Genomic DNA, 15,662 nt, shown 5'->3' on the forward strand with positions numbered 1-15,662 from the left:
GGTGGTGAGGTACAGTTAGGTATCGTCAGCCTATATGTGTAAACTGATGCTGTGTTTTTCGATGATGTTGCCAAGAGCCAGCATGTAGATGAGAAAAAGGGGGAGACCAAGGATAGATCCTTGGGGGACACCAGAGGTAATAGTGCAGGAGTAGGAAGAGAAGCTATTGCAGGTGATACTCTGGCGACAGTTCAACAGATAAGAATGGAACTAGGCGAGTGCAAATTCACTCAGCTGGATGATGGTGGAGAGGCATTGTTAGAGGATGGTATGGTCAACTGCGTCCAAGACAAGTTGAAAAAGACGAGGAGGGATAGTTTACCTTTGTCACAGTGGCGTAGAATATCATATGTAATTTCGATAAGAGCTGTATCAGTACAGAAACCTGATTGGAGGGATTCAAACATGGAGTTCTGGGATTGATGGGCATGGATTTGGGAGGCAGCAACACGTTCAAGGACTTTTGAGAGAAAAGGGAAGTTGATGATGGGGTGATAGTTTGCAATGATGTTGGGGTCAAGAGTTGATTTTCTGAGGAGAGGGGTAAGGACGACAGATTTGAAGGAGAGAGGGATAGTACCAGAAGACAGAGAACTGTTAACAATATCAGCTAACATGGACCAGAAAGTTGGGTGGCTTCTGCTTGTTCTGCAATGGAAACATTGGACATCAGATGCTGCATCATGGTTGGGCCCGCAAGTGTCCTAATGGAGTTGGCCACCACTTCCACAATGGAAAGGATGGGCTCCACGCTGAGCAACGCCCTGTGCAAAGCTGGTGCCAGACTCCTCCATGTTCTTTTACATTGACCACAGGGTTTCTGGCAGGCCTGCCAATGCGCACTCTTGTGTGCATACTCATCAGCCTTTTTCTGTAGGTTGCCCCATTAAAGTCCTCATTTGAGTTCTCTGCAGCAAAGGTCATGTACGACACCTCCCTCCAGCTACCTGGCATCTACGCTACCTTTGTCCTTTGCCCTGGCTGCAAGCCACTTGTGCCCAGTGTCCCAACACATGCAGGTCCTGCCTCTAACCTATCCTCTAAAGTAAGCACAGTGTCAGTATCTGGGCTGGTGGCTGTGAGTGAGAGAGCGAGTGATGGTATTCCTTCTTCATCACCATCTTCCTGCTCTTCCACCACTGCCTGGCCAGGTTGCAGTTCTTGGGTATCTGAAGGGAGTAAGGCACAAGGGTAGAGTTATAGTGGGCAGGGTTGGGGGGGCAGGAGAGGTGGGGAGGGTAGGCAGGGGAAGCAAGGGTGCATTTTTTACATCAACTGCAATTTGTAAATCAGAAGAGATTGTGGGATGAGGGGGAAATGGGATGAGAGAAGGAAGATTAGGTATGAGGATACTGTTATCTTTGATGATTTCAGCCCACCATTGGCCACAGCCTCACCCATGGCCCCTCCAATGATGGCGACCTCTCTCTCCTTCATTGGGATGAGGCCATGCAGCTGTGCCTGTCTCCCAACAGTTATGTGCTGCTGCCTCCGGTTATGTGGCACTTTGCTGTTCAAGAGAGAGGGAAGTGTATCAGTGAGTGTGCAGTAAACTGTTTGGTTGATGCAGCTGTCATGGTTGAATAGATGGCAGTGTGTGCAAGCTGCAAGATGTGGGGGTGAGGCTTGTAGCAGTGCTAAATGCGTGAAGGTATGAGTGTTAGGTATCAGTCGTGATTGGCAAGGGATTGTTGGTGGATGAGTGATGGGAGTGTGCTGCATTGAGCAGCTGGTGGGATATTGCATTTGAAGATACAGTTACTGACCTTGACCATTCCTGTGAGGCCACTGAACCTTTTGCAACACTGCATCCAGATCCTCATAGGTGGACACCTGGCACTGATCACCACAGCTATCGGGTTCCACTGCCTTTGCAAAGTTTGGCTGGAAGGCATCCTGGCCCATTGCAAATACAGGAGATCATTCCTCCTCTCTACCTTCTGCACCAAGGCCTTCAGTGCAGCATCGGAAAATCTCGGAGTCAGCTCTCTGCTACGCTGTGCCATTACTGAATATTCCATATCAATAACACTTTTAGGATGATCCTCAGCGCTTGCTCCAGCTACAATACACCTCTCCTTCAAGAGGTGTTGGCTGGCTTTAGGCAGTGCAGGGTAGCTTTAGTTTGTGCTAGCCTCTGATGTTTTGCACTCCCTGATCCGGTGTACTGCCACTCAATAGCACACTCAGCGCTGGCTGCACTTATTTAAATTAGCAGGCAGCACAAAGTTTGCATGCTGCCTACAATGGAATTAACAGCTGCGGGGTAATCTCACACCAGCATCCCTGCATCCATTGTCAGGACCTATCCAATTTCACTACCCTAATATTTAGTTATATGCTATTTTAAAAAAAATCAGTAGGAAACATGTCCTTTAGACTCCAAAGGGCTGAAAAAATGTTTTACTAATTTTTGGTAATATATAAATAACTATAGTTGCATGTATCAAATTGATATATAAATATATGTCTGTAACTAAACAATGAATTTTAAACATTTAAAGATATTCAAAACAATGAATTAGATCCATTAATAGGTGTGACTTATTAACTGGTTATGTCACACAGATTGAATTCCAGAGTTCAAGAATAGTATGGGTTTAGTTTTGTTTAGTTGTTCTCCAGTAATAGCGAGTTACTACTCTCATTCTTGCAATCAGTTTTGTAATGTGATGCATTTGTAAACCACAGTGGTTGCCTAGCTGCATACTAAAAGGCAGCATAAGATAAATTATGAAGGTCAGTTTTTGTTGCACTACTGCTTCTACTGCAGTTAGTCTTTTCAGTATAAGCTCTTTCACGTCAAAGCTAAAGCATGTTACTTTCCTAAATAAAGTCTGATTTTGCCAATAAACATAGCTTTCTACTTAAAATTTTACTTTTAACAATCTCAAAATAAATACCAACAAAACTAAAGGACTATCAAAGAAAATGTAGAACAATTCATGGTGTTTTTGGAAACACTGCAAAACATTTTAAATGCTAAGTGTTCTAGATAATATTTTGATAAACTACTTTACAGAACAAAAGCGATTAATCAAATTAAGCCAGTCTGTGTGTGACAAGCACAATAATGACTTAATTCTATTTGTATGAGTTTATGTTAGGATAGTAATTAAGACATAAAATCGTATTTAGTATACACAAATTTGTGTACGTTAAAAGAGTTAAAGTTTAAAGGGGCCACTTTTTGTTCAAAGTACTCCTTGATGTCTATGTAAAGCTGATCCTTAGCCATAGACTCTGGGAAACCATTCTACTGACAAAGAATGAAGTATACCTAGTATGTTTCCCCAGGATTTTATGGTTCTGGATCTGCTCCTGTGTTGATCCAACATTGCCCCCACAATTAAAACAAATAGAGCCATTCAGGGAAATGGATAGCTCCCATCTTTGTCAGTGATATCATCAGAATAACTTGGAAGGATGGGGCCCAACACGACATATCAACATATTGTGCAGAAAACTCAAGCTTTTTTTTTAAAGTAATAATTTTATGATAAATTATCTTATTCATGGCAAAGTATTTACAAAAACATTATGACCATACTTTGAATAAAATGGGTCTTGTAAGACTCTGCTCTTTAAGATAATATTCCTGAATGTATTACTTCCTGCCTCCTTCCCCTCTTACATGGATTTCTAAGCAATTTATGTGCTAGCTCTATCTTGTCAATTAATTTTAGTGATTTTTATAATTATTTTATAAAAAAATTTATTTCCCTCTGCCAGTTTAATTGTTACTGAATAACATCCATGACCCAAAGAGGCTCATAAACAATCCCACTCTTATGCCTCTGCTGCCATTAAGCCAGTGACTATGAAACACCAAAATGTACCAGGTTGATTTGTGTACTCATACATTTTTATTCCTTCTGAGAGTATTCTCTCAATCTCTGCTTTGGGTTTCTCCTTGATACTAGAGGCACTAGGGATCTATAGATACCAGAGACTTGCTACATGTGGCATCACTTTGTAGCACATTGTGTTTCATCACATTGTCCTTTGTTCTTTCTTAAGGACTTGAAGAAAATCCTTTGTTAACAACACTTGGATGATAAAGAGAGAACATGCATTTATATAGCATCTTTCAAGACCTCAGAACATCCAAAAGTGCTTTACAATCAGTCAATTAAGTCCTTTTAAAGTATAATCACTCTTGTAATGTAATGCAGCCAATAAGTCAACAGCAAGGTCCCATTAACAGCAATGAGGCAAATAACTAGATCATTTATTATAGTAATGCTGGTTGATGGTTAAGTATTTACCAGAACACCAAGAGAACTCCCTGCCTTTGGTCCATTAACGTCATAGGAGCCTTTACATCTACCTGAGGGGGCAGATAGGGCCTTGCTTAACCTCCAACAGTGCAGTTGAGTGTTGCACAGAAGTGTGAGCCTAAAATTATGTACTGAAGTCTCTACAGTGAATCTGAAACACACGATCTTCTGACTAAGAGGCAACATTGCTACCACTGAGCCAAGGCTGACACCTTGATGTCACAGAACAGGCCTAACAACAAATGAATAAGAACATAAGAAATAGGAGCAGCAGTAGACCATATGGACCCTTCAGCCTGCTCCACCATTTCGTGTGATCATGGCTGATCTTCTGCCTCAACTCCACAATGGCCACCTGGCAGCATACAATTATGGATCTTTCCTAAGAGAAAATTGCTTGCATTTACTGATGGTGTCTTTTTTGAGTAAGAATTGTGTTAGTTAGCTTATACATTTATCATACTTTTGGACTGAAATACATTATTTGCCAAAAATTATACATAAATGTTTTCACTCCTGACAAATAACTGATGACAGTGGGCAATAATCTTCAGTGAACAGACCACAAAGCACAGGCTATTAACCATTCAAAATGGGTGAAAACATTTCCCATTTGAAAAATAAATTTAGCTCAAGGGTATAATAAAAGAAAAATATTGACTGCAGTTCTGAGGCTATAATTGATGAATTATTACCCTTCTGATTACAGATGTGCCCTCAAATGTACAATAATTCAGAGCATTTTCTTCCTTTTATAAGTCAGCAAATGACCATTGTTGAACCAGCAAAGCATAGTGGAGCTACCACAGAAATGTCTTTTTTTTTAACTAAGTGTTGGTACCAGATTTTACCTAACTTCATAGACTGTGCTACAAATATATGAATTACATATGTTTATAATACATTTTGTTTTAACATAATGCTGTTTACTACTGAGTTTCAACATTTAACTTTTATTATTATTTTGAAATATTCAAGTGCATCATTCTGCATAATGCTGTATTGTCCTGTAATTTTAAATCTTAAAAATAATTAGAACTCACACTTGTGAAACTTCTGGGATCATGAATGTTGCATCTTAATTGATTTCAACTTATTTCTTGGTAATAAACACCTCTTAATGTGACATCATTTATCATTTAAAATTAGCTCTTTATACAGCTGAATTTCAGAGGGGATCAATGAGCAGTGCAATTCTAAAAGTACTTTTCTTTTGTTCATATAAGAAAGTACCTCAAAGAATGGTATATTACCTTTGGATCTCGTAAGAAGAGTGCTTTCTGGATTAGGGAATGTACATCATCTACAGATGGGTAATGGAGAAGCAATCCAAGGCAGGTTTGATAGTTACTGGCAATTACTGAGGATGACAGAAATACAAAACAGTATAAGTGTTTTATTTAAGTAAATACATATGTACTCTCTTACACACACACACATACATATATGCACATCTTTAATAATTACGGCAGATGGAAAAAAACTAGGATTTAAAAATAGCTATTCTGCATCATTTTCATCACACAAATGTTACACACAAATGACAGAATATACTCATCAAGAAATGTTTGCAAAACAGTTATACTTAAAGATAATGCTACTTTTCACAATATTACAATATATTAACCCCATAGAATCATATACTTTTCCGCTATAATCTTGGGATACTTCATTTTTTTTTAGACATTCTGTGAATTGTCTGACAATATTTCAGCAGTGAAATATTACGTTGCTATATTAAATGCATTTAAAAAAACTAAGAGAAATAAAAACATCCAAGGTAATATATGTTCTAACCTCTTACTTGACTGTAGTTGTATGCTAGAAGTCATTGCAAGCCTAGACATTTCAAGATTATGAGTAAAAAATTTTAAGTGATTGAAACAAATAATTATATTCTATGGTGAGAACCACTTCATCATTTTCATTTCATTTTTGATCTGACAGCTTGTAATTTCATACATCTGGTTTCATTTGTGAAGCACTCGCTTATCCTGCTCAGTCTTCCATGATACTTTTGTTCTCTTGTGACCATTTACTGTACTTTTTGTGAAAGACATTAAAGCCAAAAACACATGGTACATTAATAATGCAAGTTAGTGCTATCTGAACAGCAAACTACATAGTACTGTATCTTTACAAAACTTAAATGATTATAGTTTACTTACAATCTTGACATTTTAAAGTAACATTAATAAAACAGCAATTGAATCGGTCAGGAGTATGTTTTGATATTTAATCTACTAAACATCTGGACTCTTTGTAAATAAAAAAATCGCCTCACATATAATTAAAGCAATAAGATCTTTATTAAGGTCTGCTTTTCATCCTATTTTCTATGAATGAGTACAATGCAGACAAAAGCTTTGCTATGTATATAATGGGACTTGTGGGAGATTAAATCATTTGAACCAATTTGGAATTATGTTTTAGTCACAAGGTGGCAGGCTTCCACATAACAATGTATGTGTGTTTTACACTATTTTTCTTACTGTTTCAAATTCAAGTATAGAATACCAACCTTGGTTGCTGCTATATGTGGTCTGAGCATGCTAGTTTTACATATATTAGTATATCAAGGGTTTAACGATAATATCCTTCTGTGACCTGAACTGGATATTTATGTCTTTTGCATGTGCCCCTCAAATCTTTCCAAAGTTGGACCAATCAGACAATGGTGAAAACGAGACCTGATATGAATCAATAAGCTGCTTTATTTAACAGTATTTTGAACATACAGAATAGCTGTTAGAATCACACTCACTTAATTCAATCAACACTACTTATCTTTGTATAATAATACAAAATAAAGAACATGTTTCCCCACATCAGTGGGCCAATTAATTTGACTTAAACAGTCTTCCAGCATTTCTACTCTCATCAACTTGAAAGCCCTCATGGCTTTCCATTTTAAAAACTTTACTGCATATGCAGCCTTAACTGGTTTGGATTTTTAAAAATTTCCATTTGTTCATAGCCTAAAAGGAAGATGTTCTAGATACCCACTGCCAAGCATCGGAACCAGAATAAGTTTGAGGTGTTCATTGATTACCGAGACAAACTACTATTGTTTACAGTCTTTGGGAAAACAACACTATTAGTATGTAGTGTTCCGAAGAAGGGTCACTGACCCGAAACGTTAACTCTGCTTCCCTTTCCACAGATGCTGCCAGACCTGCTGAGTGGTTCCAGCATTTCTTGTTTTTATTTCAGATTTCCAGCATCCACAGTATTTTGCTTTTACTATTAGTATGTAAATGACCATCTCAGTGCCCTTTAAAATATTATGTAACTACACTATGCTTTGAAACACAGCATTTAAAAAGTGACTCATTTCACCCCAATTGTTTCTGTAGAAGCCGTCAAAAACTCAAAACTTAACGACTTATATTTTGATATAATGCAGTGTGTCATTGCAAATTTATTATACCACATTACACCAAGTATTTTCTTAAAGCACATTAGTGCTTCAGTATCTTAAAAAGTAACATTAGATTGAGGATTGGTAAAAGCATAGGAGCTAAGCTCTAAAGATGTAATATATATATATATAAGCATGTACTTACAAACATCTCTTATGTATAGCAGCATTGCTACAAAAATATAGTCGACTAAATCCAGGGTAACACTGTCAGCAAACAACGTATCCCAGATCACCAAGAGATCCTGAAGAGGAAATTCTCGTCCAAACAAAAGCCTGACCCAACGTCTGCAAGAGTGAAACAGACATAATACAATATTATGAACAAAATGTTTAATACTTTCACAATGAAATTAAATCTATTCAGACCTTATTGTAATACTCAACGAATCTAAGGCAATGAAAGAAAAGATTTTCCATAATTATCTCTAGTAAAATCCATGATTGTTTTGTATTGCTTTGAACATTCACTGTAAGAACTTTGTTTTTATTCCTTGTCCTGGGAAGCACAGACTATCAATTGGATGCTGAAATTGTGCATTTAAACCACCTGGTTTACAGTATGACTCTTACTGAAAATAGCTCGTCAGTGTCCATCCTTGTACTAATTCAGGTGTCTGAAGCTCTTATCTGACAGGAGATGATGATTATAAACAAAGATCTTTGCTACCAAAAAGGCTAACAGAGCTGCGTGTACAAATCAATTTTAAATAGTATCTTGGACTGAAGGTTCAAAAATTAATCTTTTGTGTGATTTCAAAAAGGTTTACAACATGACAAACTCACCAATGCATGTACCATATGCCCTCATTTTAAAAATGTTCTACTTAGTGTTCAAATTAAGAGAAATATACATTTTTGTAAATGTACCAAGCCCTAACCATGGGCATAGGCATGCGGGAATTATGGGGTGGTGGGGAGTGATGGTAAAAAAAAATTAGGGTGTTCTTTTAAGGATATTTTTGGTCAGACGCTTGGCACTTTCTCTTCAAGAATGTCAATTTGATTTGGACTATCTGACTTTTTATAATTTCAGGAACAAAAAAAAACTTGCATTGATATATAGTGCTTCTAATGACCACTGGATGTCTCAAAGAGCTTTACAGCCAATGAAGTACTTTTTTGAAGTGTAGTCACTGTTGTAATGCAGGAAATGCAGCAGCCAATTTTGCGCATAACTCCCACAAACAGCAATGTGATAATGACCAAATAATCTGTTTAGTGACATTAATTGTGGGATAAATATTAACCAGGACACCTGCTCTTCTTCGGAATAGTGCCATGGGATCGTTTACATCCATCACAGCAGGCAGATGGGGCCTCAGTTTAATGTCTAATCTGAAAGACAGCACCTCCAAAAGTGCAGCACACCCTTAGTGCTGCACTGGAGTGTCAGCCTTGATTTTTGTGCTCAAGTCCTGGAGTGGGACTTGAACCCAGAACCTTGTAACTTAGAGACTAGAGTGCGATCCACTGAACCACAACTGACACATAGGGCAGAATTTTTCCACAGAGGCTGAAGTCCTGCAGCCGGGGTGGAAAGTGGAACCAATCCTGATCTGGCAGGCAGCGGGACCCTGGGGCGGCATTTTGCTGGCAGCGGTCAATTAACAGGCTGTCGCTGGGGCTGACATCCAATTGAGGATGGCGGCCCACCTCCCCAGTGCTGCCGGCTCAATCAGGGGGCTGGAAGCTCAGCAGTGCTAGCATTAGTGGCGGCCACTGCTGAGGCTACAGCTCCAGGATGATTGAACTGCCATGGCGAGGCGTTCTTGAAGAGTGGTGAGTTTCGTAGGGGGAAGCTAGGGCCAGGCAGACAGGTCCCAATGATGCGGGGTGGGGGTGGAATGTTGAGATGTTGAGGTTGTGGAGCACTGGCGGCCAGTAAGGCATGGAAGTGGTCATTGTTGTCGGGGACCACTCTGTGGGCAAAGGAGCTCCCACCAAAGGAGGGTTCCCCCCACCCCGAAACCCACTGGGAGGCTGCCTTAGCGGCAGGCCCTCCCGATGCAGGCAAAATGCCCACGGGCCTTAACAGGTCACTTAAACGGCTCAATCAGTCGTCATCTGGGTGGCAGCATCACTGAGGTGCCTGCCACTGGCAATATGCCATGTCATTGGACTCCCATCCTGATGCCTTTCCTGCCATACTGCCAGTCCTCTCGGGCTGGGAAAAGTCATCCCATTGAAATTGACAGATTATAAAAAAGGCCCGGGTCCATCTAGTTTGCCTTCTACCTGGCAGCCGCATAATAAAACGATAATGCAGTTGTTGACTAATCATTGCATTCGATCTCTTATCAATTAGTCTACAGCATACCAGAAATGGCAAGAGGAAAACCCCAGTTAGAGAGCTTTGGGAACCATTAGATCCAAAGTCACCTTTCTCCTCCCAAGCATGCCACACTTAACACATGCCATGTCTCAAACTACTCATATACTGTCACAGAATGTTATTTTCTGAAAGAAATCTATCTAATTTGCACTTGAGTGAATCAATAATGCTTCCACTGTCTCCCTAGGAAGTCTGTCCCATAGATTGACCACTTGCACACTGAAGTGCTGTTTCCACAGATTAGTATTGAATTTACCCCCTTTTGAGCGCTGGCCAGGTCCTCTGCTTCTACTGTTCTTGTACAAGCTTAAATAGCTTTGACACTTCTCCTTTACGAAGTTTGCATGATATGCAACCAATTTGGTCAGATGATCTTTTCCCCACTGAATTCTACACAAGGTCTTATCCTGAAAGGAACACTTAATTTTTAGTTTGGAGAAGGAAACCAATAGGCCCAAGTACACAATAATGGTCCAGAATTTAATTGGAACTTGCACCATTGTCATGGCATATGGACTCCTGAACAGGGTAAAAGAAAGAGGAAATTATGGAGTAAGTAACTTACGTCATTAATTATGCTACCACATTTCCTGTGACTTCTGCGCAGCTTCACCATTACCTTTGCCAAAAACTGTTAAAAAGTAATGAATAGCTCTGCCCCCGTTAAAATCAATGGCGATCCTGATTTTTTTTTACATTTAAGACAGTTTTCAGACTACTGCCACTTAGACTCAAAAATAATAGCCTAAGTAGCCTGGCAGCAGTGTGAATTATTGCACCAAGAGTGGGCTTCAAATCTCATTGTGAAAAATGTATTACTGTTGCAAAGATTAAACAACTAGGGTCTTTGAGTTTCCACTTCTGGCACCTGGGATTTTCAATTTCAATATTGCCACGTGAAATGTCTGAATTTCAACTAATTTATGAGATTGTTCAGTATTTAAACTCAATAAACGCAGAAACACAACAAACATTTTCTAATAAATCTAATTTTAATAAAAATCACTATTGTTTCAATCAGTTATGAGTAAATTGATGCACGTCAAAAACATTTCAAACACATCGACTCAGAGAAAAGTCAGTATGTCATGTGAACCCCAGAATAGTTGTTTAGTAGTACAGAACTTGAGTATTGCTGAAAATAGAGACATGCTGTTGAAGCTTTTCGTCTTGCACTCATCAGGACAATCCACCAGAATAACCAATGTAAGGGAAAACAACAACTTATACTGCATGAGAAGAGAGTGCTGATTGGTCGGCAAGTGAACTCTGATTGGTAGAGGCGTTGCCATGGGGACTGAGCCAGCGAATGGCTGTCACTTATTTTGTTTAGCTGGAACAGGCGCAATGTTTATACATATTCTTTCTGTCTGCAAAGAACAGGGCCCTGTGTATTAATATATGTAGCTTCCAGTACGCACAAATGCACCACACTGCGAGCCCTACCGACAATCTTAAATCGGTTGTCAGCGTAATGCCTGACACACTTGTGGATTATTTAGCAAATGTTGTCCAATTGCGGAATCACATCTAATATTGCACACTGTATTGAGTTTTACAAACATGGGCTGGTTGGGTACGCCCTGTACCTTGCCTGTTGCGAACAGCAGAAGGGACATGTTGTTTGATACAATCAGCTGGTCTTTGGGACTTTCGGCATATATATGTAGCATCACACTGGCATTCAAATTCATATATCACATTATTCATTTGAGTGACAGGCAGGACATCTTTTTGACTTGAAGGCAGCATCCTGTTAGTGGTGAACACCACACGTGTTGCTACTGCATAGTAGCTGTGTGAAGCAGCTAGCTTTACCAGTTGCTCAAATTTTTGGGAGACATTACCCTTCCAGGATGTGAGGTAGACGGCACACTTTTCAGGGCTGAAAAAAAGATGTTGTTTCCCCTTAAATTGGTTATTCGTGCGGATTGTCCCGATAAGTGCAGGACGAAAAGCTTCGACAACATGTCTCTATTTTCACTGAAACACAGAATGTTACGCCCTAGTAATACGGAAAAAAAAAGTTAGTGTTGCGACCAGGTGAGAAAGGTGTCTAGGGGTCCCTTTTAGCCTTCACCTGGTCTTATTGTAACAGGGTTTAATTATTAACACACTATGTTTTGAGCTCCCCCTTTGTGAATCCTTGTTCACTACTTCCTAATTATAAGGCAAAGAAATGAGCACACACAGGCTTTCTTAGGTTTAAAGAAGTGTAATTTATTAAAACTTATATTCGGTTAATGCCTATGGATACACACCGCGCCCCACACTAGCATGCATACGTGATAGGCACATGCAAATAGAGACAGAAAAGAGCACAAAAAAAGTGGAGAGGTTTCAGACAATCTTTGAAGAGGGGTTTTTGTTACTGTGCTTCGAGCTCGCTGTAGTCCTTGCTTGTAGGTAGATCTTGCTTTTCGTTGGGGCCCAGTATTTTCCTTAAACCTTGTTCACTGTAGGAGACTTTTCTCTGTCGGGGTTCATAGGTCTTCAATGGATTCCGAAGCTGGTGAGAGAATGAAACGGGAGCAGACAGGAGAGAGGACTTTTCCAGTCCAGGAGCAGACAGCTTTCTGTCTTCAAACACTGTTTCTCCAATTTAAAGCTCCCCTAGTTGGCCACATGACCAACTGGTTTGACCAGGTCTCCACTGTGTATTAGGGCAGGGACTGGTTCCTTTGTTCCAACACAGTCTACTAATATGAAAAAAAAATGTCTTTTCAGCCAGGGGCTTGGCAACCCTGCGTAATAGGCCTTCTTTTCTACCCAGCAACAATTAAAAAATTTAATGTCTATATGGCGAAATATGTGCCTCATTCTTGGCAGGTGAGGGTCTGCATGATACCTCCATGCGCAGGGGAATGAAATGTGATTTGAAAAAAGGCACATTTCATTAAAAGGTTTGAGAGAAAAATGATACAGAAAAGAAAAATCATGCATTTCTCTCATTCATTTCCATTCATTCATAACTCTTAAAGCTGATTAAAATTATCTTTTCTGGGTGCCTGGGCTGATTTAATTTCCCCTTTTTGGGCATCCCAGTAACCATGTAGTTCTTTGGGGAAGCTTTTCTTCAGTTTGCCCATTGCCATCATTGTTCCTGTTGAGGGAATGTTTTTTTCCCAGGAGAGTTAGCAGTGGGCGGGTCTATCCTGAACTCTCTTTCAGTGCTTTGCTGAGTCATGCAAGAACTTTTGACTTCAGGGGATGGGTGGTTCCCGTTTTCTCTGACTGTGGAGGAGTTTTTTTAAAATCTCCCCTTTGTTCTCTGGGACACTCCTACCTGCAGATATGTGTGCAGACATCGGCACTCTCCTGTGGCACTTCGACTAGGTGAGGCATCACCCTCACGGTTTCTCTGCCCTCTAGAAGTCTTTCTTTGTCTCTGCAGGTTCCTGTAAATGCTGTTAGCAACTCTGGTGGGGTGCTTCTAGAGTCTGCATTTACATCAGAGGATGTGGGGTCTAACTTTTCAAATTTCTGGGGGTTGGCTGACCAGACAGTAGGAGTTTTCAACCAGGATTCCTCCCAGACATCCTTTAACTTGCCCTCTTGGTCACTTTTTGCCCTCTTGGTCACTTTTTGCCCTTCTCTCTCTAAACTTTTGCCAACTGTGTACCTGCCTGTCCCCTTTTGTTCTCGGCAGGGGTCCCTTACAGTTCACCAGCCCTCAATTGGAGTGTCCTCCTAACACCTGTACAGGACTTAGGGGGTGCAGATTTCACTGTACATCGGGGATTCCCCTCAAACTGGCACATGTGGCAATTCCTCAGTACTCCACCACATCTTTGTGGAGTTTTGGCCAGTCAAACTGCTGTCTTATGTGGGCTTTGGTCTTTCCAATACTGGCATGTACAGACACTGTAGTCTCGTGGGCCCTTCTTAATATTTCTCCCCGGTACCTCTGTGGCACCACTAACTGGTGAACTACTGTCCACTCCTTGCCCTCAGGTCTGTGAAGAGAACTCCATTTCCTCATCAGCACCTCATTCTTTAAAGAGTAGCAATCAGGGATTCCTCCTGCTTCACTTTCAGCTGGGCAGCCTGTGCTACCTCTCGCAATACTGGGTCGACTCGCTGAGCCTCAGCTAGGGAAAATCCATTTAATTCATTCTCTGGGTCTCCTAACTTTCCAAAGAAAGCTTGGACAGGCAGACCTCATGGTCATCTGCCTGCAGTGCCAATGCAGTCTTACTCTGGGGGAGTTGGTTTGATCATGACCTGATACATTACACATTCAAGGAAACTGCAGGGAACTGTCTCCTGCCACTGCCCTGTCTCTCTGCCCTCCTGTGGTCTTTCTTTCACTACTGGGGGGGGGGGGGGCTACCACCTTCACCCCCGCCAGATCATTACCTACGAGCAGGTCAACCCCGTCCACAGGCAAACTAGGGACAATCCCTACGGGCACCGGTCCTGAAACTAGGTTGCACTCCAGGTGCACCCGGTGTACAGGTACAGGCATACACTACCCTCCAATACTATTCATCACCATATTGGTGTTCACTGCACTCTCTTGGGGGAAAGGTCAGGCCTTTTCCCAGTAAAAGAGATCTAGTGGCCCCTGTGTCCCTGACAATCACTATAGGCTTGCTGGCCCCACTCGAGGGCTATGAGGTTACTTTCCCTTCAGACACAAAACCCTGATAACCTTCATGAATCCTATTAACTATTAATCCTACACTGGCCATAGTAAGCTTCCTGGGTTGCCCTCTTACTGCAGTTAAAGCCACAGCTTGTTCTGCTGGGCTTTCCATCAGGGTCCCATCTTCACTAAGCAGGTGTGCCCTGATTAACCCTACTGGTTTTCCCTTTAGTTTCCAGCAGTCAGCTTTTAAATGCCCTGCCTTATTACAATGGAAGCACACAGGTCTCCGGTTATCACTCTTGCTTAAAGCCCCAGCCTTTTTGACTGGAAGAGGGCCCCCTGTGTCTCCTGCTTTCCTTTCTCTCCCAAGACTGCCTGGGCAGAGATCACCTTCTCACCCTTTGTCCTTTGCGGATTTGTGGGGGTGATTAGGAAAGGTTCTCTCCTGGGAAACTGACCTATAAATTAAAGCAAACTCATCGGCCAGTACGGCCGCTTGCTGGGCTCCCTGAACCCACTGCTCCTCTACATGGGTCTTGAGTGGGAAAGAGTTTTTAAATTCCTCTAACAGAATTACTTCTCAGAGTCTCATAGCTGAGCTGTATTTTAAGAGCCCTCAGCCACTGGTCAAAAGCAAGCTGCTTACTTCTTTTAAACTCCAGATAAGTTTGATTGGCTTGCTTTTTGAGGGTTCTAAACTTTGGGTGGTAGGCTTTGGGTACTAATTCATATGCCCTGAAAACAACATTTTTGGTCAGTTCATAATAAATAAATAATTTGATGAACTCTCATCTGGCATCAAGGAATAAACCTCATGGGCATTTCCCGTTAGCTTGCTTTGTATTAAAAGAGACTAGGTCTCAGCTGACCATTTTACCTGCCTTGCCAGTTTCTCAAAAGACACTAAAAACGCTTCCACATCCGCCTCATTGAATTTTGAAATTATTTGGGTGAGTTTTAGCTATTTTGTACCCAGCCCTGAATTACGCTCCTCCATATTGGCCATGCTTTCACTGGGGCTACTCTGTCGCCCCC

General features: G+C 40.9%; 1 protein-coding gene across 9 annotated transcripts in view; it reads right to left on the minus strand.

Moving 5' to 3' along the window:
* Positions 1-15,662, minus strand: part of tbc1d5 (TBC1 domain family, member 5) — a 771,220-nt gene that overhangs the window by 210,430 nt on the left and 545,128 nt on the right. For all 9 annotated transcript variants that reach the window (XM_068011845.1, XM_068011853.1, XM_068011822.1 and 6 more), the window contains 2 exons: positions 7,847-7,989; positions 5,534-5,640 (listed from right to left, as the gene is read on the minus strand). In XM_068011845.1, coding sequence (XP_067867946.1) covers positions 5,534-5,640; positions 7,847-7,989 — 250 coding nt within the window. The remainder of the gene's footprint in view (positions 1-5,533; positions 5,641-7,846; positions 7,990-15,662) is intronic.

The sequence above is a fragment of the Heterodontus francisci genome, chromosome 2 (assembly GCF_036365525.1).
Source record: "Heterodontus francisci isolate sHetFra1 chromosome 2, sHetFra1.hap1, whole genome shotgun sequence".
Taxonomy (NCBI): Eukaryota; Metazoa; Chordata; class Chondrichthyes; order Heterodontiformes; family Heterodontidae; genus Heterodontus; species Heterodontus francisci.